We start from the raw sequence: 22,436 nt of genomic DNA, 5'->3' as shown, positions 1-22,436 counted from the left end.
TTTAGTTTTGTTTGGGTTGAGTATTAATTGGGCATCAGATAACCAAGTTTCAACAGAGGAAAAGGCTTCCTGTGTGACTTTTTGCAGTTTTGGTAGGGACTGGGCTGAACAGATGATGGTTGAGTCATCTGCGTATTGTATGAGTGTGCCATGTTTTGTGGCAGAGGCTAGATTATCGGTGTAAATAGAGAAGAGTAGGGGTCCAAGGATGGATCCTTGGGGAACCCCTATGGAGACAGGTAGTTGGGGAGATATGTCATTCTGCCATACAACGGATTGTTTGTGGTCAGACAGGTAACTCTGAAACCAGTTGGTGACTGATTGTGAGAAGGATAGGTTATTGAGGACAGAGATAAGTTGTTTGTGTGGGACCATGTCAAATGCTTTAGATAGGTCTAGGAAAGTAGCAGAGGAGAGATAGCCATTGTTTTTATGCTGAAGGATAGTGTTAGTAAAGGAGAGTAAGGCAGTGGTGGTGCTATGGTTTGGTCGGAAACCATGCTGAGTACTGGAAAGGAGGTTGTTAGTAAGGAAGTAGTCTGAGACCTGAGAGTGTATGCATCTCTCTAGTATTTTGGAGAGTGGAGAGACAATAGCTATGGGGTGGTAATTGGTTAGTTCTGTGGAGGGTCCGCCTTTGTGGAGGGGGTACTTTATTCTGTACTAAGTACTTTATTCTTGACCCATTTACATAGTTTACTGATTCCACTGGTTTGCTCCCAGTCACCTGTCTCATCTTTGAACTCCTCTCCAGTGTAATCCACACTTCTACAGCCCCACACCAGTGTTTCTCATTTAATACTTACCCTTCCTTCATTTTTTAAATACAGTGCGGCACAAAGGCTCCTGGTTTGCAGTTTTTAACCTGGCACCTTTTACAAATTGTTAGAATCATGCCCAGAATTTTAACATTGCTGTGACAAATCTTAATCAGGTTTCATTCCTTCTCTACCCTGAAGTCTAGAATCTCTCAGTCTGGTTCACAGGTTTATAGATTCATAAGTAATTAATAGGCTAGCTGACCTTGTACACCATGTTAAGCCTAGCTAATTCCCCTTTCAATGGTGAGAATGAAACCCTGTACCTTGTGGCTGTGAGATAAACACCTTAACCATTATACCAATCAACAACCCATAAGTCTGGCCTTAACAGATCTAACCCTTTCCCACCTGCCTCACTCCTTTATTCACTGCTTCACTCATCATTTTCTCTCTCATTCTGTCTGCTGGGCCCTAAGTCCACCAGCTCTTCTGCTTCCACTAATGTTAACTGGCAGGGCAGTTAACCTACCTTCTAATGCTGGATGAATCCTTGTTCCATTCCTACTTTAATGTTTTTCTTCCTCTCAGTCCTCACACTTTTTATATGAATTTGTACTTCATTCCTTTTTTCCTTTCCTTGTCTTTCATGGCCTTTTAGTTCAAGAGAAACATTTATTTACATTTTACACAGTCTATGAGTGAGTATAACAGTGTAATTCTATATACTTAAACTACACAATATTACAATAAACCAGCATAAGCACTGGCTGGTCTAGCAATAACAGAGGGCTATAAGAAGTGATAATGTGTTTGGCACTGAAAGGGTTACACTTCCTTCCTTTCTTCTGCTCACTGTCAATTACAATCTAATAATCAAATTGGCTTTGCCTGTGCTGTTCTAACTCACAAGTCACTGAAAATGCACTAGTCTCACTTGTATAAAAACTGCAACTAGAGGCTAGTAAAGTTATTGCAGCTTTTGATAGCAAGATAATTTTTTTAAAGTTATTTCTTAAAGTGTTAGGTATAATGGCTCTTTCAGCTGAGGATACACAGACTGCTGGTGCTGTTTGGGAAAAGATTTATGCAGATGTTGAGGATAATGGTGCTGTTGTGTTAAGTAGGTAAGGACATTTGTGTTAAGATACAAAAGTATTTTGGTATATAATATATTCTCTATTTCTTCTTTTGAGCTTCCATATCTGTTAAATGATAGTTTGTCTTGTTCTTGACAAGGTTTTCCTCAATATTAAGTGCTTTAGGTGGGCAGCTTTAAGGTGAATATTTGCTGTCTATATGTAGTCTGTACAAATGCTTAAAACTTGAGCTGCAACTTGTATGTGAAGTAGTTATATGACATAATTAAATTGGATAAGGTGTGGATGCTAAAATGTAGACTTTTTCAGGTTTGTCCTGCAGCTGAGGCTTTTTTCTTCTCTCCTTCAGAATGTTCAAAGAACACCATCATACTGTGAGCTACTTTAAAAATTTTACACAGCTGCAGTCTGTTGCTGAGACTGCTTCTGCTGAGGAGATTGCAGCCCTGGCTGAAGTTCGAGCCCATGGGAAGAAAGTTTTCTTAGCCTTGAATGATATGGTGCCACATTTAAACAATGTGGATGCTTTAAAAGAAACTATTGCTCCATTAGCCAAGAAGCATGCTACAGAGCTTAAAGTAGATGTGAAGGACTTTGGGGTAAGTGAATATTTTCTTTCTCTTTCACCTTAAGATGGTTGTGGTTCCAAGTATAGTCACTAGGTGTTACTCTGCCTCCTAGAAAGAGGGTTTATGAAGCTTAAATTAGTCACCTAAACTGATTCCAGAGAAGAGGCCTATACTAACTGCTTGCTAGCATTTGTTAGATTGAAATCTTTCAACATATTAAAATCTGAAGTCCCTTCTTTCCATCCACCAGAGCATCATTCAGGCTTTAGAAGTCCTTTCACTTTAAGCTGGGATTTGATAGGTTGACTTTACCATATTCCTGATGCATTTAGTTATGTATTCTGCCCCCCCATTTCTTGTATAAACCTTTAATTTGTTTATCTTTCCCACCATGTTTGTAGTGGGACTGCTCTCTTACACTCTTGTGATCTTCCCCTTACCTGTGTATGTGTTCTAGCAGGTAAAACCTGTTCAAGTTAAATATCTTATAGCTGTGTAGTTTTGAGGATGATGGTGAAAGTAACTCCCTCGGGCTTTTAGTTCACTTCTCTTGGCAAAAACAGAGAAAAGGCTTAATTTAAGGCTACCAAATGGGTCTTTGTTACTCCACCCACCCAAAAAGAATTTTGGTGAACTATATGCTTGTAAGTGTGGTGTTTTCCTGTGATATAAATACAGGCTTATACTAAGATGTCACTTGCAGCTATTACCTTAGTCAATAACCAGAGGTCATAATCAAATCCTACACCTTTGAATTTGTAAGGTGAACACACAGGATCTCTAAGAGCCCTTTATGCAGAACATGCCTGTCTGAGTGTATAGTTTCTAAACCCAGGCTGAGTTAACTTACAGTTGCCACTCTAACATTTGCATGATGGCCTTCTGGTAAGATCTAGCTCCAATGTATGTAGTTTGATCCATGGCAAAATGCAGGACTTTCTGTACATTGGTCCTATCATCACTTTAGCACTGAAAGGTCAATAATGCTTTACTTTGATCTAACAGACAAATTTACTGCTGTTGTAGTGTTTTATTTTGCTTGACTTCATACCTATGTGGAGGCAATGTAGGGTGGCTAAATTATGCTGTTTAGTATGCATCCATTGATATTGTCCCTACAGTATTTGTAGCTTCTGGTTCTTTTCCAGATTTGGTCTTGTGGATACTGGATAGCATGTAATTATCTTGTGGAATAAAACTGAGAGGAACTGGCAGAGTGCTGTTGAGGTTTTAAACTGACAGCTTTAGCTTGGGTGATCAATTTGGTCTTTGGCTTTTGCTTTTAAGCATTTCAATATTACACTTCTCAAAGCTTTGTCTTGATGGTAAAGCTTGATATGATCATAAGAGGGTTTTGACTGGGACTTCTGTGCAGGGTGCTAGAGGGTATGGCTGCAGCCATGCAGTGGTTTACATGCTGGTGTAAACTTCCATGTATTCTCCTGGGTTGGGGATATGAAACTTTCTATTGCATCACTAGGAGTACATTAATAATGGTACTATGGGTGGAAGGGGTCTCTCTCATTACTCCAGCCGAGGACTCAAAGCAGTAGTTTTTGTTAAGTAGAGTGGTAGACACCCTAAAAAAAAATGGTGTATTATACTACATGAGGGTGGCTGCAAAAAGCTCTATATTGAGATTAATCTTTAGTGTTGGTTGCTGCATAAACCCCTGCGCCTATTCTGGCTCTGGGGATTATAGGTAACTACTACTGCAACCTTTGCCTTAACATAATTGGAAGTTATGTAGGCTAGTATGAACTGGGATTGTATCTGTAATGCTTCTCTCAACTAGACTGTCACTTTGAGAAGCTTCACCTTGGTGAAATAGTTCTTGGTTTTTAACTTTGTCTTTTTGTTTCAGATAATATTCGATAATCTGTTGGCACTTATTGGAGAGAAGCAAGGTGCAGATGCCAAAGCAGCCTTTAAGAAAGTGACAGATCTAATATATGAAGAAATAAAAGCTGCATATTGATGCACTATGTACTCCAGTTTGAATAAAACATTTCAAAAACAAATCCTGGTCTGAATTGAGGATTAATTGTCTTAAGCCCCACCCATCTGGCTTGTGTACACAAAGTGAGCAGTGTTAAAACCTCCCTTTGGGATGCAGAAGAGCTGTGACAAGTCTGCTTTATTCAGTACTTATATAGGGTCTATGCAGATTTGCAGCTTAAACTGGTGTGCATGTTCATGTGGCAATGTTTTGGTTTTCAGTTGCTCTAGACTGAAGAAAAAAATGGTGCAGTAAGAAAATGGTGCAGTAAGACAGTTGTGGAAGAAGTTCCCAGTCAGTTTGGATGACTTGCATAAATACTGGCAATTGACACTTAAGCATTAATTGCAAGAAGATGTTTGGAAACATAGTGCAAGATAGAACATTGATCTGAGATGTTGCCTGGTTATGTTTTATATTTAATTATCAAAAAGCCATCTCTGTTTGGAGTGACTAATATGGCTCCACCCACCCAACAAGGGTTCATTAAGGATATCCAGAGGCAATTCCCACCTTTCTATGGCTTACTGCTCTTGTCTCTGCTTAGGACTTATTGTAATATCAACAATGGTTGAGCTGATAGGAATGGCTGGTGAAAGGCTGGATCCTTTGATCACCCCTCTGCCTATCAATGGGGCTGAAGAAGCTTTGGGGGGGGGGTCCTTGTGAGGCTAGGTCTTTTGCTTCTCAAAATGTAAATGAGAAGTAATGACTCAGACTGACACCACTTGGTTACTGGTAGTTTCCATGGGCACTGAATTATGGGCAGTAAAAGGCCATTAGACAAAATGGGTAGGGGAAAATTGTAGGTGTCCCTGTGCTCCTAGAAGGAAGTTTTGTTTTTGGGATAGCCTCTTGAGAGCTATGTCCACCCATGTTTTATATATGGGTGAAGGTGACAACTACATGATATGAAGCGGCTCTTAATGGAAGCCTAGAGGAAACCCCATATGAGTGTAACCCTTTCAGTCTAGGTATGAACCCCAGGAAGATGAGCATTACTGAAGCTATGTCTTGACTGGAAGAGGGCTTGGCTTTGAAGGTGCTTACTCAAGTCAGCTTCAGTGCTTTGAGGGATGAGCCCACAACTTCAGCTAATAAAGTAACTGCTCTCCTATTTGGTATACTAGTAGATTGTGCCATCCCTCTTAAAGGATAGGTAACAAATTTTTGAATGCCAGACCACTGTCTCCTTTTCTAGTGGGTAGGCAGAGGAGACTGGATATCTGGACTGGTGTCAACTCTTAAACGTGCAGTCTTTAGGTTGTTTAGTACAAAACAAATTCATGTGTATTCCATGTAAAGTCTGGGCCCTTGAAATTGAAAAGCCTTGGTTAGGACAGCTGGAGTATGAGTGTTGATGCTGGCTATGGTTTGCTTTATTGGGGGTTATCCTGCTTTTAAAATGAAATAATTGCATGGGTCATAGGATGTTCTTTGACTATAATTGTCCAAATGTTTTGGTAAATGACAAAGGCAATGAAGTAGTGCTTCACTGTAGAAGAGGGTAGTCAGTCTTGTGCATTTTTGCTCTTAAGTTTCTAGCAGGTCAGGTTATCCACTGATTAGGGTACACCACATGGGCAAGAAATCTAGGTTGTTTGCTTCTATCTAGTTGAAGTTGGGTTAAATGTGAAGTCTTAAGTACACTTTTGGGGGGTTATGGACTTGGGGAAATGGATATTTCTGGCTTGAGGTAGATCCCCATTTCTATTTGCAGGAGACTTAATTCCAGTTGTTGCCTGTCACTTACTAGGAAGGTACCTTGCCCCCAACCCCCACTTCTACACACTTGTGTTGGTGATAGAGCTCACAATCACCCTTTGCACATATTTCACATAAACTGATCAAAAGCAAGTAAAGGGTCTAGCCAGCATAAAATCAGGCATACAAACCATCAAACATCTGAATATAAATATTCTAGGCCATTACTGTTACTCTCATTATGGACCACATGTCTAGCTGCTTACTACGATTTGCTGAATAACTATGTGAAGACTTCCCCCAAGCCTTAAAATTGTCATGTTTTAATGCATGCATTCCTTATTGGGCCTAGTAGTCAAGGCAAAGGCTTAATGTCGGGTAAGGTTATTACAGATGGAAGAGGAAATGTTACCCCAATGAAGTAGGAATGGCACTGCATTTCTACAGAGTTTGTGCTACAGGAACAAATAAGATACTCCTATTTAAGTGTATTGACACGTGTGTAAACCCCCAAATGTATCCCACAACTTCTGTTGGATGTTTTCATCTTGTATTTATGATTTGGTTACTTGACTCTGGCCATCGGATCTCTTGCCTTGATAAGATTTGTGAGTTTAGTGGTAGCTCTGTGTTCTGAATTATGTGAAGACAATGGAATGTGCTGTGCATTGCTTTAGGTGACAAAATTAAAATGCCATCACATTCTGGAAGTTATTTTTCCAATGCATTAGTTTATTGCCTTAATATCATCCATACCTACAGTTCTGTTGCTGAATCAAGCTCTGCAGCTGTTGGCTGAATATCAGTGGAAGAAATGACATTCCTAGTAAGTTTCTCACAGGTGCACAGAACCCTAAGGGTATCATGGTAGCGTATAGTAGACTTGTCCATGTTATTTATCTTGTGGGTCTATATTCATATCCAAAGCTTCAAAATTTTGAACCTCATATGTTGGACAAGCCCCCTGCACCCCCCTCACATGCCCCCTACTTAATTATTCCAATTACGAGATGTACACTTCAGTGTAGAAAAGTGGAATTCCTGTTCTGTGCTGGACAGAGCTATTTTTAACCTTCCAAGCAAGTCAGTTTGATCATATAACGTTTGAACTTGGAAAAGTTCAAATAAATAGGGTCTTCCTGCAATTAAGAAGGTTCCAGATAATTTAAGATGAAAATATTTCAGTGGAAAGGAAAGACCGGGCCTAATGGGTATAATACAAAATGGGAAATCTGACCAAAAAGTAAAGGGCAGCCTTAGCAAAAATAAAATGTGTGAATTGTTAGAGCAGTAGACTTAAGACGCATTGCTCTGAAAGAATGTTCTATGAAGTTAAAGGTGTGAAACTGTTACATTTTCTTAGTTTCCTTCTGAGTACTATAGTTTTAGCAATGAGTGAATCTGTCACTACCACCCTGGATACAATGTGGAGACTATCTACTGCAATATTAAGTATCCCATGAACACTGATATCTTGCCTTCGTTACCCTTGTAGGTATGTTTCTCTCCCAAATTCTAGAGAATGGATTGCTGAAATTGCCAGATGCTTTATTTAAGCAAGGCTGTATGAAGATGTCTCCCTTTCTAAAACTTCTTTGTGGGGGATATCTTTTCATTTTTCTTATGAAAGTCCATTTATCCTTAATACACCTACCAAATGGTGAAGCAATTCAAATGGAAGGAGTAATCCTCTGAACACTAGAGAATGAAAATATTTGTTTAAAGGAATGAAGGATAACTGGAATCTCAGTAAAAGATTAGAATCTTGAGTAAAAGGGTTTTTCCATGTTTATATACCAATGTCTTATGCAAAGTAGAATATGAACCACTAGAGCAATCTTGCTATAATTCATGAATTTGTAAACTAAATTTTATCTATAAAAAAGATAATCATTATTGCAAACCAACCACTTTAATAACCTATCATTCTGCTCGTGCATATATATGTAAAAAAAAAAAAAACAGTACTGGAAAAGTAGGACCTGCTCCCAGCACAAACATGATGTCTAATTCAAGGAGGCAAGCCCCATGGGCACCCCCCCCCTTCTGAGATATATATGCACAGAATCTCTAATTTCAAGATTGCACAATGCCAGGGTAGGGATATATTTCTTAATAGCAGGGATTGCTGTATGCCTGTCATCTAGCCAAATGACATTTGGGAATTCCATTTAAGTGCTTATATATATAAATATACATATAATGATTGGTAAATAGTTATTACCTCTACAGTACTACACTATTAATTTTCCTGTCTCCTAATATTGCTCCTTTCACCACTGCAGCTACCCACTTCTAAGTCTTTTACACCAACCCCTTCAGATTTACTTGCTTTGTGGAACCTCCTCAAAAGCTTTGCTGATGTCCAGGTAGGCTGTAGCATCCCTGTCACATTCACCTGTTGCCTTGTTTATAAAGCAAAAGTCAATGACAGCTTGCCATGAATGTATGGTGACTGCTATAATCTATATTGTTGTCTTATGAAAGTTGTACCAGCTTCCTGTCTAGATTCATGACATGTTTCTCCATGTCCTTGGATTCTTTTTTTTCTCAAAGTAAGAATTTTACACAGTTTCTGTCTTTGAATATGCAGAAACTTCTGTACTATCTAGTGATATTTAAAAAAATTTCCTCAAGGTATTGACACACTGGGTCAGATTTATGATTGGTCTGTTAGGCAGCCCATCTTGTTCTTTTTACCCCCTGCCTGCAGTTGGCCATAAACTCCAAGATTCTCTCATCAACAAGACCCACTGGGAAGGGCTGGATTCAGCACTAGGGGACCTGTTTCCCATTGTGTCTGGGGTCCTTGGCCACAGCCATTCAGAATTAGGTTAAAAAGTCCATTAGTTATAGCCACTGGAAAACAATTTTGTCCACACCAATTTATGCTCCGTACATTCTCTTGCACCCAGAGCTGGCACCAGTCTTGGCTTTGAACCAATGAGGCTGAAGCTAGCAGACTTTTGGGAAGTTGCTGCAGTGCACATCTGATTTGAAATAGTCAGGCAATTTCTTATGAAGCAACTCTTGGTTTCTCATGAAAGCAAATGGGACATGAAGTAGAAAACAGCATTGTATGAAGGATCAAATGCAGCAGCGAAGGGGAGTGTGCTGAATTGATTTTAGATGCGGTGCCAATGAAGTGTGTATAAAATAGTCTAGTTTAGAGGGGATATGTAGTTACATGTCTCATTTGGACAAAAACCCTGTATTTTAAGTATGAGTAATGTTCCACACTATCTGCTTTAATTACTACTTTTTTCCTTTTTAGTAAATCACTGGGTAAATGTTTAGTACTTTAACTATGAATGCATTTTCAGTTTTATTTTTTGCATGCAAACAGCTGTGAAATTCATTGTGTTTGGGTTCTTAGTGCAGACTAGTAAAGCTGTTAAGAGCTGCTTCCTGTAGTACAAGGTTTGATTCCCTCAGCATTCCCTTATCTTCAAGGTGACTGCCAACTTACTTCATAAACAGTTCTGGGCTGCTACAGAAAAGGGACACTTGGGTTCAGTGGGCTGTATGGGGTTATTTCCAAATGCATTACACATTTGTCTTTTGAAATCCTGAACTCAACATATAGACACTAATTGTCACGAGCACCATGTGTCTCTTAACTTGACAGGCTGCCTGATAAATTTTCACTAAATGTGACTTTCAGGGAAGAGAAGTTTGTTTTTAATGCTAGCTCTGTGTGTGTGTTTTATTTAGGAAATGGCTGTGTTTCTTTAAGTAAATTTTGAAATAAGTTTTAAATGAAATCCAAGTGGCTGATTATTGTAAAAGTAAAGTAGGAAATATGTACATTTTGAATAGAGCTAATGGTAAATGTGATGAGAGCTAAGTAATGGGATATTGGTATGGCTGCCGGGGCCTGATTCATTACTCTGCATAGTTTTTCCATTTGTTCATGACATGGCTATGTTGATCCTATACAAGGGGGTCAGACCTATAATAAAGGATGGCTATCCATGTCAGAAGACATAGGAAGATGAAAATGAGATGTAGGTATCCATAGAATACCTCACTCTCGATAAAGTAATGCACAAAAGCAAAAATAAGTATAGAAGTAAACAAACACGTAAGCTCCAAGCACAGTAATCCTTTAATACAAGCAAGGTATTTGAATGTAAAACAACCAATGAAAAGAAGGTTGTAATTAACCAATTTAAATCTGCACAAATTACATGGATCTAAGATGCACTAAGGCACTGTTCACCTAAAAATATATATACAATATCTAAAATCAAGCGGAGATGCAGCCTTACGACATAGTAATAAGTAAAATCTATATATAAAAATAAGCATATATAAAGTCTGTATAAACACATATATAGAAAATGTACAGAAAATACATAAAAAAATGATTAAAATATATTAAATGAAAAAGCTTAGCAATGTTTCAAAGCTCTAGCTTTGAGAAAATGTTTTAAACAGATCCTACTATTTAATCCTGGCAGCTTGAAGCTGTAAAATCCATTTTTGTTCTAATGCTTCTGACTTATTCTTGAGATCACCACCTCTGATACGAACATGTAGAAGTTCTAAAGCAAAGAACTTAAACTTAGAGCCTTCATTAGCCACATGTATTGCCATAGCATTAGTCGTTTTGGCATTTCTAATATCTCTAAGATGTTCCAGAATCTTATCTTTGAAGGCTCTGTTAGTCTTGCCTATGTAATATAAAAATATAGTGTACAGAAACAAAAGTATACCAAATTCTTAGTATAACAATCCGCATAGAAACTGGTGTCAATCTTGAACCCAAGTTGTGGATGTAAAAAGTAACCCCCACCATGTATACACACAAATGCCATACACCTTCTTCAGGCATATGTACCCTTTCTATCAGATAGAACCTGGGTCACAGGGTTCAAAAGTCTGTAGCACAGCTGAGTTTTAAGGGATTTATTATTTCTAAAATGAAAGCCGGGTTTATTCCCAATCACTCCTTTTAATTCTAGTAAAATTAATATGATGTCCCAATTCATGCTAATGACCTCACATACCATGCCAGTATTGCTTGCAAAAGTCAAAAGCATTCTAACCTTTGTGTTACTACTATTAGTGCGACCCTGATTATCAGCATCATATAGCCTTTCGATGATCGAGTCAAGGTACAATTAAAGTAGGGTTTACTCCTGCCCCTCCGGTCCTTCCAAGCATCGGATATCTGAGCATCAATGACATCACTTTTATAACCTCTACATCTAAATTCTTCCTTCAATGAAGCCAAAGCCATTATCAGTTTAGCATCATCACTATGTAACTGTATCATGAAGTTTGTCCAAGAAGCTCATGAAATTTAGTGTGATTAGGATGTATACTGTTATGTAATATATTATTCCTTCTAACACTCTTTCTAAACACACTAGTAGACAGAGTGTAAAGCATCTTTGCTAATTTCACCGTCTAAGAATTCAATCAATGTGGAAGAATACTTATAAGTGAATTTGAGGAACTCATTCACATCATTAATGGATTGCAAAAATTCCAATAAAGACTGTTCAGTGTCTTGCCAAGCAGAAAAATATCATCCACAAACCGTGTATACCATCCAATGGCGGTACCGTATCTGTTATTGGAGAGAATATATTGGATTTCCCAAATGGCCAGTGATAGATTGATGTAGCTATTGGCACAGGCAGTGCCCATAGCTTCTAAGCATTAAGCCGCACTAAAATGTTGTATACAGTAATGTTTATATGACAAGTGGGTTGTTGAATAAAACCCAGCACTCAATTAATTTATCTTTAATTGGCCAGTATTGTTAAACATATAGCATTTATTAATATATTTTTACTGTACCTTCTTTATAGCTTTCAGCAATTGCAAAGGGGTTGGCATCTGTCAGGTCATATAGTCTGCTTTAACTGGAGTGATGATCAGATCCTCCTGGTTTTCATAACCATTATGTACTCATTTTGTCATTCCCAACTGTAAAACAAAATTCAACATTTAGTAAAAAATTGATACTTTGGCAGTTAGCACAGATGACTGATGTTCTAACATGTTAAAAATATGGTTTCTGAGGCAAGGGTGCAGGAATTGAATCTTTCCACCACCTTTTACCTGTTGTGAGACCTTGAGGAAGGCACTCAACCAGATAGCGCTTTGGAGTATTGCAAGTTTAGGATAGGCTCCTTAATGGTCTCCAGGACTGCATGCTGATAACTATGAACCTGTTTTCATTGTTTGCCATACATTCCCTATTTAATAGCTGATCTACTTCAGGAAATGGTATGGCAATATCACCAGCACACCATTTTGTAACAGACAATTTATTCAAAGGCAGCAAACACTGTACTTGTAGATGAAACACTGTATGCAGAGTTGTTTGGCAGTAACAATTTGCAGTAGTAATACTTCTCTGTGAAAAAATTCAAATGACTTTTGCTTCTGTAGAGATTGTGCAGATTGACATAGGTGATTAATATTTGTATTGGTTTCATAAAAGATGTATTTAAACTGTACTACTTATAGCTGGATCTTATGGTATGAGACTAGAGACGTTTATATAATTTCATGTAGTTCCTCCAAAGCTACCATTAAAGTACTTGTAATTTATTTCTTCATAACATTAAAAGGTGTATACAGTAAACATACTCCCTGTAGCTGTTGATGGGGTTGTGGGGACATCTGTGGATGAAAGTACCATATACTCAAATTGTCTAGTCATTTTTAAAGGACTGTTTTGAAAGTGTTCGTGTTTAAATTGAATTGGAATATTTTGGCTACTGTGTGTTTCTGTGAAACAAATTTTAAATATGAAACTTTGGCCATTGTTATTATTATTATTTTATTTACACAGGTATCTAAGAAGGATGCAGTTATCAGTGTAGCTATAATTGTTATTTTGGGGGTGTTTGTGGATGCATAATGACTGACCATGATTGCTAATTAAAATCCCATTAGTCTGTCTTTGCAGGACAAATATAGATTATGTGAAGTAAATTGGAATACTTCACTGAGGTTATTTTAATCACAATCAGACACGTGAAATGTATCCAGTTGCCAAAGGGCCCATATTTTTGTGTAGTTATTGTTGGATTATAACAGCAGATTGAGTGGCCTTTTGCTGGCACGCTCTGAAATGGGTACTTTATGGTTCTTAAATTATGTTTCACTGTTTACTGTAATTCTCATCTGAGATAAAACTGTATAAGGTGAGGATGTCAAAATGGGACATTTGTTTATATATGCAGTTCAGTTGTGACTTTTTTCTCTCTTTTTCAGAATGTTCAAAAAACAGCATCCCACTATGAGCTACTTTAAAAAATTTCAAACAGCTGCAGTGTGTAACTGACTTCTTCTGTTGCAGAAATTGCATGTTTACCTGAAGTTTGAGACAATGGAAAGAAAGTTTCCTCAGCCTTGAATGATATGTTATAGTTTAACAACATGGATGTATTAACTCATTCACTCCAATGGATCTGAGGAAGTTTGCACTTTGACTTCCAATAGGTCAAGCATAAGCCTTTTGATAGAATCAAATTATGCCCTCACATTTGAAACAAATGTTCATATCTTTGGAAACATATGGGTTATGAAAGAAGTATAAATGGCAAACTATTTTTAGAGTGGCAGTATTTGTTAAGTGCTAGGACTTAAACCGAATTCTATAAGTCACAGTAAATACTAACTTACATTTGTAATATTTTGCAAACAACTTACAATACCTCAGTATCCACTCAAGTTGCACACACACTATTAGCAACATTTTATTTATATATCTGAGAGCTTTCATATGAGGCTAAGGAGTTTTGCTGTGTTACTTGCTTGTTGAAATATTTAGAAAATGTGAAAATGTATATCTATATACATTAATATGATAAACAACAGTATCTCTTTACCTTTACTAGACAGAGGTCAAATATTAATGCAGTTGCGTTTGCCATTATGTAAGCTTTAAGATGAAATATTTTAAAAACTTGTGGATGGCATGGTTTAGGAATTATTGATGCAAATATGAACAAGCAATATTTGACACCTAGAGTCATCAATAGAAAGCAACTGCAGATGCACCTGGAGGTGTCTCTCAGATGTAATGAGTTAAAGCGGACCATTAATCTTTTAGCCAAGAAGCATGCTGCAAAGCTTAAAGTAGAAGTGAAGGGCTTTGGGATAAAAATATTGTTTACTTTATGATTGCAATGCCAACTGTATGTTCAGTGGTATTGAACCAAGAAGGAGGAAGGTTAAAGCACAAACTTAAAAACAGAATTCCACAGTAAAACTAAGAGCTCTGCAGTCTTTCTTAACTTGAAATGTGTGACCATAGTTAAGCGTTACCCACATTCCTTTGTTAGTGCTTCTCTTGGGACAGCTTTGCCTTCATTTACTGTTACTTTCCTTGCTGGACACTTTATAGCATCTCTATGGTATAGTCTTTCATTTTTCATCCTCTGTAAAACTTATGTAGATTAAATAGCTACTAGGCATATATGTAGTCTTCTTGATGAATGTGTCATCAAGCCCGATTTCTCAGCTGTGCCCAGTTAGTCTGGATACTCTGCTTTTAGCATCTACATAAGCAAATGCAGCCTGAAAGATTTTGACTACAGGAAGCAGCATTACAACTCATAGCATCTGTCTTGAGCTACTAGGGTTATCATGCTTCTAAAAGCATAGTGATGTCCTAATGTATAGGTAATTGCATGAATACCTCTAGAGGTATGTGCGTAGACAAAGTGCAACCTTGTAGGAACTGGGTACATAAACTTGTATACAAAAAAGCTGTATTACTGCTGATAATGTAAGAGTTTTTTTCTTGTGTACTATAAAGGGTTCTGCAATCTAATCGGTTTATGTTCATTCTCAAGGGTAGATGGAGTATCCCTGATGAAATTCCCACTTTGTAAGGGCCTCTACAGATATAAGCCTTTTCTCCATAGTTTCAGACCACGATTCTTGTTGGTAAAACATCAGTAAGTTTGGTGTGTAACTAGGGGTAATTTCAGATAGGCTTCTCAATGGTTCTCTTAACTACAAGCCAAGTAATTACCTATGAGCTCACACCATTCTACCGAATACTTCATTAAGCCTTTCTGGTATTCCCAGTGGTGTAACAAACCCAATCTCAATGATCCAGGACACTGACTGTTTTATGATCATATCTGGCAAAGCACATTGTCCTAAATTGTAAGGCAATGTTCTATTTCCTAGGCTAAAGCAGTCCAGGTGATGGAAGGAAAGTGTATGGGAGGATATATTGATTACAAATTACTTACGCCCATAATCTTTGAGTAGATAGGAGTTACAGGGGTAGTATGCTTGATCTTAAACCCTTTCATTTTGCAGTAAACTTGCTGTTGGAAGGAAGCTTTAGGATTACCATCATGATGGCCTGCCATAGCAGTGGTCCTGAAAATAGCAGGATTGGAAATGAAAAGAACAAGGCTTTGTAAGTAAAATTACCAATTCAGTCTTCTCATCTGAAAGGGACTTGCATTCATTCTACACAGCTGTACCAGCTTTCTTGAGGCAGACTCGTGTCCCCCAAAATAAGTAAATAAACTTGAGAATTTCATACAGTGGGGCACCTGTAGCTCAGGTTTGGTGTATCCAAGTGCTTACTGTTCATATCACACTTGACACAAATGATGTTTTTTTACTATTTTGTATTCACAATATGGACAGAAGACCTATTTGCAGAGACCCTCAAATGGAACTCAAAGGAACTGTTGGTAGTATAAGGTATATTTTGGGGCACAAAGAGCAAAAATTGTAAAATCAGACAGGCTGCATCTGTGTCCTACAACTGGCTGTATTTTAATTTCCATTTAGCAATATTGTAACAAACATTACAATGGTAAAACCAGATTGTTTTCTAACACTACAGATGTTAGATGCATGTCTGCTTTTGAACATTGCTAGTCTTTTGGGTAGAACATGCATGACTTCATAACTGTGCGCTGTTATAGCTACCACACGTCTGTCTGCATGAATCATCAAGAATCTATATTTTTCCCCTGTGTAAACCATACAGGTTTTTCCTCTTCTCATAGGTCCTGAAGACTGCCTTTTCTCCAGCACATTAACCCTGAAAGGTCACTAATGCTTATAGTTTTATAGCTGATATTTACTAGACAGAACTGAGCTAAACTGTCAGTTCTCCTGCTATGTCATTTATGTAGCTACTTGTTCATTAGATGTCTTTATTTCTTGCTCAGGTAAGTGATCAAATATTGAAAACGGTGACGTCTCAATTTGAAAGGCACTAATATTATTAATCATGGGGTCCTTTTTAAACTGAGTAGGACCCCTGCAGGGCATTTCTAACTTGTCCTTTATTTTAAACAAATGGTGAGATTGGGGTGAGTTTAGGGTGCTGCTGAGTAACTGCATTAAATCATTGGCAGCTTCCATGAAACAATAACTATTCACTTGGTGTGAATAAATATTGGGAAAGTTGTTGCCTTGAACAAGTTACACTACATGTTTTTCCTGAAGAGGTAAATATCTGAAGCATGAACTTTTCATCAGCTGTAATACTGAGATGAGACACCTTACAAATGAGGTGTCCGATATACCTGAATATATAGTGCATATGCAGTATTCTTGCCCAAATTTGCATTTGGGTATCTGGTTGAATCAAAATATCAAAATCACATACAACCTGAACAATAATTAATAGTCTTCAGAATAGATAAACTGTGGCTTTTGGCAGTACAGGATGCCCAAGCAACTGTTAAAAGCCATATGTGATAGTAAATGCAAAGTGCCTTTACTCCTCCACTTACAAACTTTTTCCCTTTTGTCTACTTGGAACATTAGTCAAGTCCCTTTCAGATGTAAATAGCATACCTTTGGCTCTTTCCTGGGTTTGTTTAACCCTACTACCTAGTAGGTTTATACCCTTTTAATTAGTGATGTAGCTCATGTATGCCATATCTGCACATAGCATTGTTTGGGATAGCCTACCAAGAAGGTAAGCATTACAACCAAATATAATTCAAAACAAGGCTATACTCTTCCCAGCCCTAGAGTACTAATAAAGGGGATGATTACATATTTGGGCCATTGCGCTTGGTTAATAACAGTAACATTTCTCCAGATGGGATGCTTCATCACTCCTGCAATTGTAACTGTTGTACACATGTAAAAAAAAAGGGTTTCTTATCCCAAGTGTGTTCCCCGAACTAGATGGTTACTTTATTAGGCATGCAGAAATCCTAGCTAGTTTAAGTTTTAACTTCAACTATTTTTTTTTTCAGATGATCTTTGAAAATCTGCTGGATTTCATTGGGGAGAAGCAAGGTGGAAATGTCAAAGCACCTCTAAATTATGAAGAAATAAAAGCTGCAAATGTGTATATTGTATAATTTCTTTTCAATAATAAAACACAAAACTCAAATATTGCCTAAAGTAAGATTTTTTCAGTATTTTGCTGCTGGAATGCAAACCGTTCTTGCTATTGTGTGTTGCCAACTTAACTGGCATTGAGTTGTGGTTTAAACTGGGTGCTTAATCCATGACAAGTTAACCTCTTTTGTCAAACTGATTTGCTGGATTTGACAGTGACTTGACTACATTAAAAATCTGTGGTGCTGTAGGATGAACTTAAGGAATAGACAGCTGTGTATTGAAAGAGGAGTATTTTGGAGCTATGGATGGAATAAGGTGCATTGATACTGGTTTTGAATTAAGATGGTGCTTTTTGGTATTTGAGCACTTAAGTGTAATGAGATGGCTGGGAAAGTATAGTGCAGTGTGAGATGGGACAACAGTCAGATCAAGGATATTTCATTTTCATATTTAACTCCCAAAGCCCCACATTGGGGTTGTGGTGATGGTAATATGTATGGCTCCACTAGCTGCACCTTCTTAAAAAGGCTCACTAAACATTTTAAAAATGTTCAGAGGATAAACACATGTATGTTCTAGGTTAATTTCTTCTTGCCTTAAATACATCTGTGATGCCTGTGCACTGGCCCAGTAATCAAGGAGCTTCAGTCCTCACCAGTGAGGGACATGCACATTGGGAGGATGATAGATACCGACACAATAAACTACAATTTCCTTTAAGAGCACTCAGAGATCACAATCAGTCTGGGACTGGTTTCTCCCTCTGTCCCAAGAGTCTCAATAAGACTCACCACTTGTAGAGCTATAGGGTTAAGATCTCAGCTGAGTGGTCAAGCCAAAGTCTCCAGCAACCTCTCTGTCCAACCAGTGCATCATGTCCCTGCCCAAGTAGCTGCACACACACACAATTAATTTATATACAGACACACAGACACTCCTGGGGAAGACTGGCACAGGTTCTCCGGTTATACCCCCCTCTGCCCAGACTATATGGTAGTACCACATGCTACAAACCACCCTTATCAGCTATTTATTTTATTTTTTGTTATTTTACAGTTGTTAACCGGGATAGTCCAACTGGATACATGTCAGTTTCAGTGGAGGTCCGGTTAGAAAAGCTCCAAAGAAACACATATGCAAGACATTCAAACAAAATATTTTAACATGTTTCTAGTATATACAACCACACCATATAGATAAGCACACATTATTAATTCCTTGACAAAGACATATAGAATGATCAACACATATACAAACAATATTAAAATTTGTTAAATAGCTAGAGTCACATCATGCATCTGGATGTGATATTGATAAGACTGTGCAGTCCTATCAGGAGATTGTGTGTTTAAGGCAAGAGTTACTGCAGGAGTGGAGTAGGACTGAAGTTAATCTGGTGTGGAGCAGGGACATAACCATTTGTTGCTGAGATGGCTTTTGATAGATTTTTTTAAATTTGGGTAGAGAAGATTCCAGGGTAATGGATGAAGGCATAGAGCTCCAAATTTTGGATATGTAAGATGAGTAGAGGGAGTCACTGGCGTGGTTGTGGGATCTAGTAACTGTTCATAGTAACTTTGCTGTGGAGCAGAGTTGCCTAGGACAGGTATATTGTTGAATTAGGTTGATTAAAGCTGGTGTTTTATTTGGGTGGGAGAGCAGCTTATAAGTGATGATAAGTTGATTGTAGATTAATAAATTTGGCAGTTCATAGCCAGTCCAATTGTTTTAGGTTATGACAGTGATGGGTTCTAAAAGATGAGTTATTAGCAAATTTGGCTATTTGATTATAGCAGGTTGGCAGTTTGCTGGTTGCTGTTTTGGATAGATTTGTTAGGATTGGGGATGCATAAAGTAATGGTGAGAGCAAATGAGTGTGAGCATTTGTGGTCCTAGCAGTATGGGTCAGGAAGGATTTGTGTTAGTAGAGACTACCTAGCTTTCTGTGAGTGCTTTTAATAGCTAGATTAATATGGATATCAAACTTTAACTTGTTATCAATGCTGACACCTAATAGTTTTGTGTGGGATTCGGATGTGATAACTGTACCATTTTTAGAGTGAATACTGAAAGTGGCGGTAAGGCTGGTATTTTGTGAGGGGTGAAATAGCAGGATCTTGGTCTTTTTTGGGTTAAGAATGAGGCCGTTGTCAATGATTCATTTCCCTATAGGTCCTTTCTGACATCAGTTACACAGCAATCTTTTTCACTATTTCTAGCATGTCGAAGGGTCAGTTGCTAGCGTCCTCTCCTGTTCAGCTGGTGAATCTGGGAATCTTGAGGCAATGTTACAATTGCCTCATGTACACAGACAACCCTCTCCTCCTCCCAACAAATACAAACATATGTGAGAGATGCAACTATATAGCCAAACTGGAGGCTGAGCTCTCTCAATTCAGTACTGGCAAGACCAGTCAGGAGGAGAAGGTAACCACGCACACCACAAACCTAGTCTCACATAGAACTATCACAACTGCAAACCAAACACATAAACACACAAAAACATACTCGGAGGCGCTGATTAAAAATCTACCAAAACAATAGAGGCCTCCAAAGCAGACACCCATGAAACCACCACCTCAAGACATAGCAAATGCAACACATAGTTCACAAAGTCAGTGTGCTAAACAGTCACAGCCCTTAAGGCCAAACAACATGCCAGACACACTTGTAATAGGTGAGTCCATAGTCAGGCACACTGACATCCCGCTCACCAGACTGAACAAGGAGAGGGTCACAGTAAGCTGCCTGTCGGGAGCTAGAATCCGCCACATAACACAAGCACTCAGGTCACTCCACATCAAGTACAAATATGACTCAGTCATTGTACATGCAGGTGTGAACGACCTGAGACGTACCTCCCTGGACTACATGAAAAGAGACCTAGAGGAGCTCTCTGATTATGTAGCCCAGGCCGGTATGACCCTGACCCTGAGCAGTACAAAGACAAAATGATCAGTTTTAACAATTGGCTTAATTACTGGTGTCATTCTAAGGGGATCCAGTGTCTGTCTGCTTGGGATGACATGCTTGACAAGCCACGCTGCTTCGCAAGGGATGGTTTGCACCTGTCACCCCTGGGCTTCCGGATATTGGCCAAGGCTCTTGCCACCCCCATAGTGCCTTTTTTAGGCAAGGCTCAAATGACAAACCTACCTCCCTAGAAAACGCAAGTGGAAAAAAACTAAGGGTAATGCTGCTCAATGCCAGAAGTCTAAACCTCAAGATGCACGCCCTCGAAGCCCTCCTCAGTATGAAGAACATCGATGTCTGTGCAGTGACTGAAACCTGGTTCAAGGCTCCTGAGAGCATGCCAGCACTATCAGGTTTTACCTCATATCATGCTTTCCGGCCCCAAAACTTGGACAGAACCACAAAAGGAGGGGGAGTATCCATTTTCATCAAAGATACCCACACCTCCAGGTTAGTGGCAATGCACGAAGCATCGGAGACTATCCAGGTGCAACTAACCATAGGCAAAACTGCCTTACAGTTTGTAGCATGCTACAGACCACCCTCTCAAACTCAGGAACCCCACACAGCCTTCCTGAAGACACTGGAGAGTATGAATGTCTCTCCAAATACCATCATTTTGGGAGACTTCAACTACCCAAACATAGACTGGGAACATTACTCAAGCCCCAACACTCTAGCCCAAAGGTTCTTAGAATTCATAAACTCAAATGCAATGGAACAACTAGTCACCATTCCCACAAGAGGAGACAATATACTAGACCTGATCATCACAAACATGGGGACAAAATGCTCCACACCGGAAGTACATCCCTCTTTGGTAAGATCAGACCATAAATTAATCTCACTGGAAATCCACATCCCGCCCCACCCCTGCACGAAAGAGCACAGTGAAGAACTTCTCAAAAGCAAACTTCACACGTCTTAAGACTGAAGTGGTAGCTTCCAAGGCGCCTGGGCCAGTGGAAACCACAACCCACACTGCTGAATCCTTTGCAAATGCCTTCTATGGGCACCTTCAAGAATGCATGGATCATGCAATCCCAAATAAAACCAAGACCCATTCCCCGAAAGCCAGGCGACCGGTCTGGTGGACCCCAGCCATAAACAAACTTTACAACAGAAGGAGGAAGCTACTACGACAGAGCAAAATCCTAAAAGGTAAGGCATCTCTGATCAGTACTAGCAAAAACTACGATCACTCATAAAATCATCCAAGGCCAACTTTGAGAGAAAAATCGCAAATGACACAAAAGACAATCACAAGGCCTTCTTTACCTATGTTAGAAACCTGGGTGGAAACTCCCAGATATGCTCAGAGTTAGTCCAAAATGACACAAAATACACTGAACCCACTGACATTGCCAACATTCTGGCAGACAGGTTCAGTGCAAATTTCTCCTCCCTCCCCACAAAGGAGAAATAACTATCCCAGCAGAGTGTAGCCTCCCTAACATCTCAGATGCCCAGGTGAGAGCCGCCCTCTCTAAAGCTAAAAACACAGCATCAATGGGACCGGATGGTGTCCCGGCTGTGTGCTACATGAACTCAAGAGGAACTAAACCCACACATAAGGCTGCTGTTTAATCTTAGCCTTACCACAGGATTCGTACCCAAAGAGTGGCGCACGGCAACAGTGGTCCCACTTCACAAAGGCGGTGCTTCTACGGACCCTGGAAATTACCACCCCATAAGCCTGACGAGCCTGGTCTGCAAAGCTATGGAGAGGATCATTATGGAACTCATAAACAAAGACATTGGGGACCTACAGACATTGGATCCTACCCAATTTGGCTTTGTCAAGGGCAGATCCTGCCTTCTGAACTTGGTCGACTTTTTTGAAACAGTCACTAAGGCCATTGATGAGGGTAAGGCAGTTCACACAGCCTACCTTGACCTTGCAAAAGCCTTTGACACAATACCCCACTCGGGCATCATAGACAAATTCACCAGCTTAAATGTAAACCCATATGTCACAAGATGGGTTGCAAACCCCCGGGCTTCAAGGAAACCCGAAAACCCC

At 39.0% G+C, this 22,436-nt stretch overlaps 2 protein-coding genes across 2 annotated transcripts in view; both read left to right on the top strand.

Annotated features, from left to right (window-relative positions):
* The window catches only part of IL11RA (interleukin 11 receptor subunit alpha), a gene marked incomplete in the record, with an annotated part of 3,068,236 nt that overhangs the window by 2,858,475 nt on the left and 187,325 nt on the right, over positions 1 to 22,436 (top strand).
* On the top strand, positions 1,730 to 4,448 carry LOC122806841 (hemoglobin subunit beta-3-like). Its single transcript, XM_044077596.1, has 3 exons — positions 1,730 to 1,885; positions 2,208 to 2,457; positions 4,292 to 4,448. Exons 1-3 carry the CDS (start codon positions 1,791 to 1,793, stop codon positions 4,403 to 4,405), a joined length of 459 nt encoding a protein of 152 aa, XP_043933531.1. The 5' UTR covers positions 1,730 to 1,790; the 3' UTR covers positions 4,406 to 4,448.

This window comes from Protopterus annectens, chromosome 1.part1 (genome assembly GCF_019279795.1).
Source record: "Protopterus annectens isolate FY-2018-M chromosome 1.part1, PAN1.0, whole genome shotgun sequence".
In the NCBI taxonomy this organism is placed as follows: Eukaryota; Metazoa; Chordata; order Ceratodontiformes; family Protopteridae; genus Protopterus; species Protopterus annectens.
The sequence above is the reverse complement of the archived record's forward strand: the minus strand, read 5'-3'. Positions and strand labels throughout refer to the sequence as shown.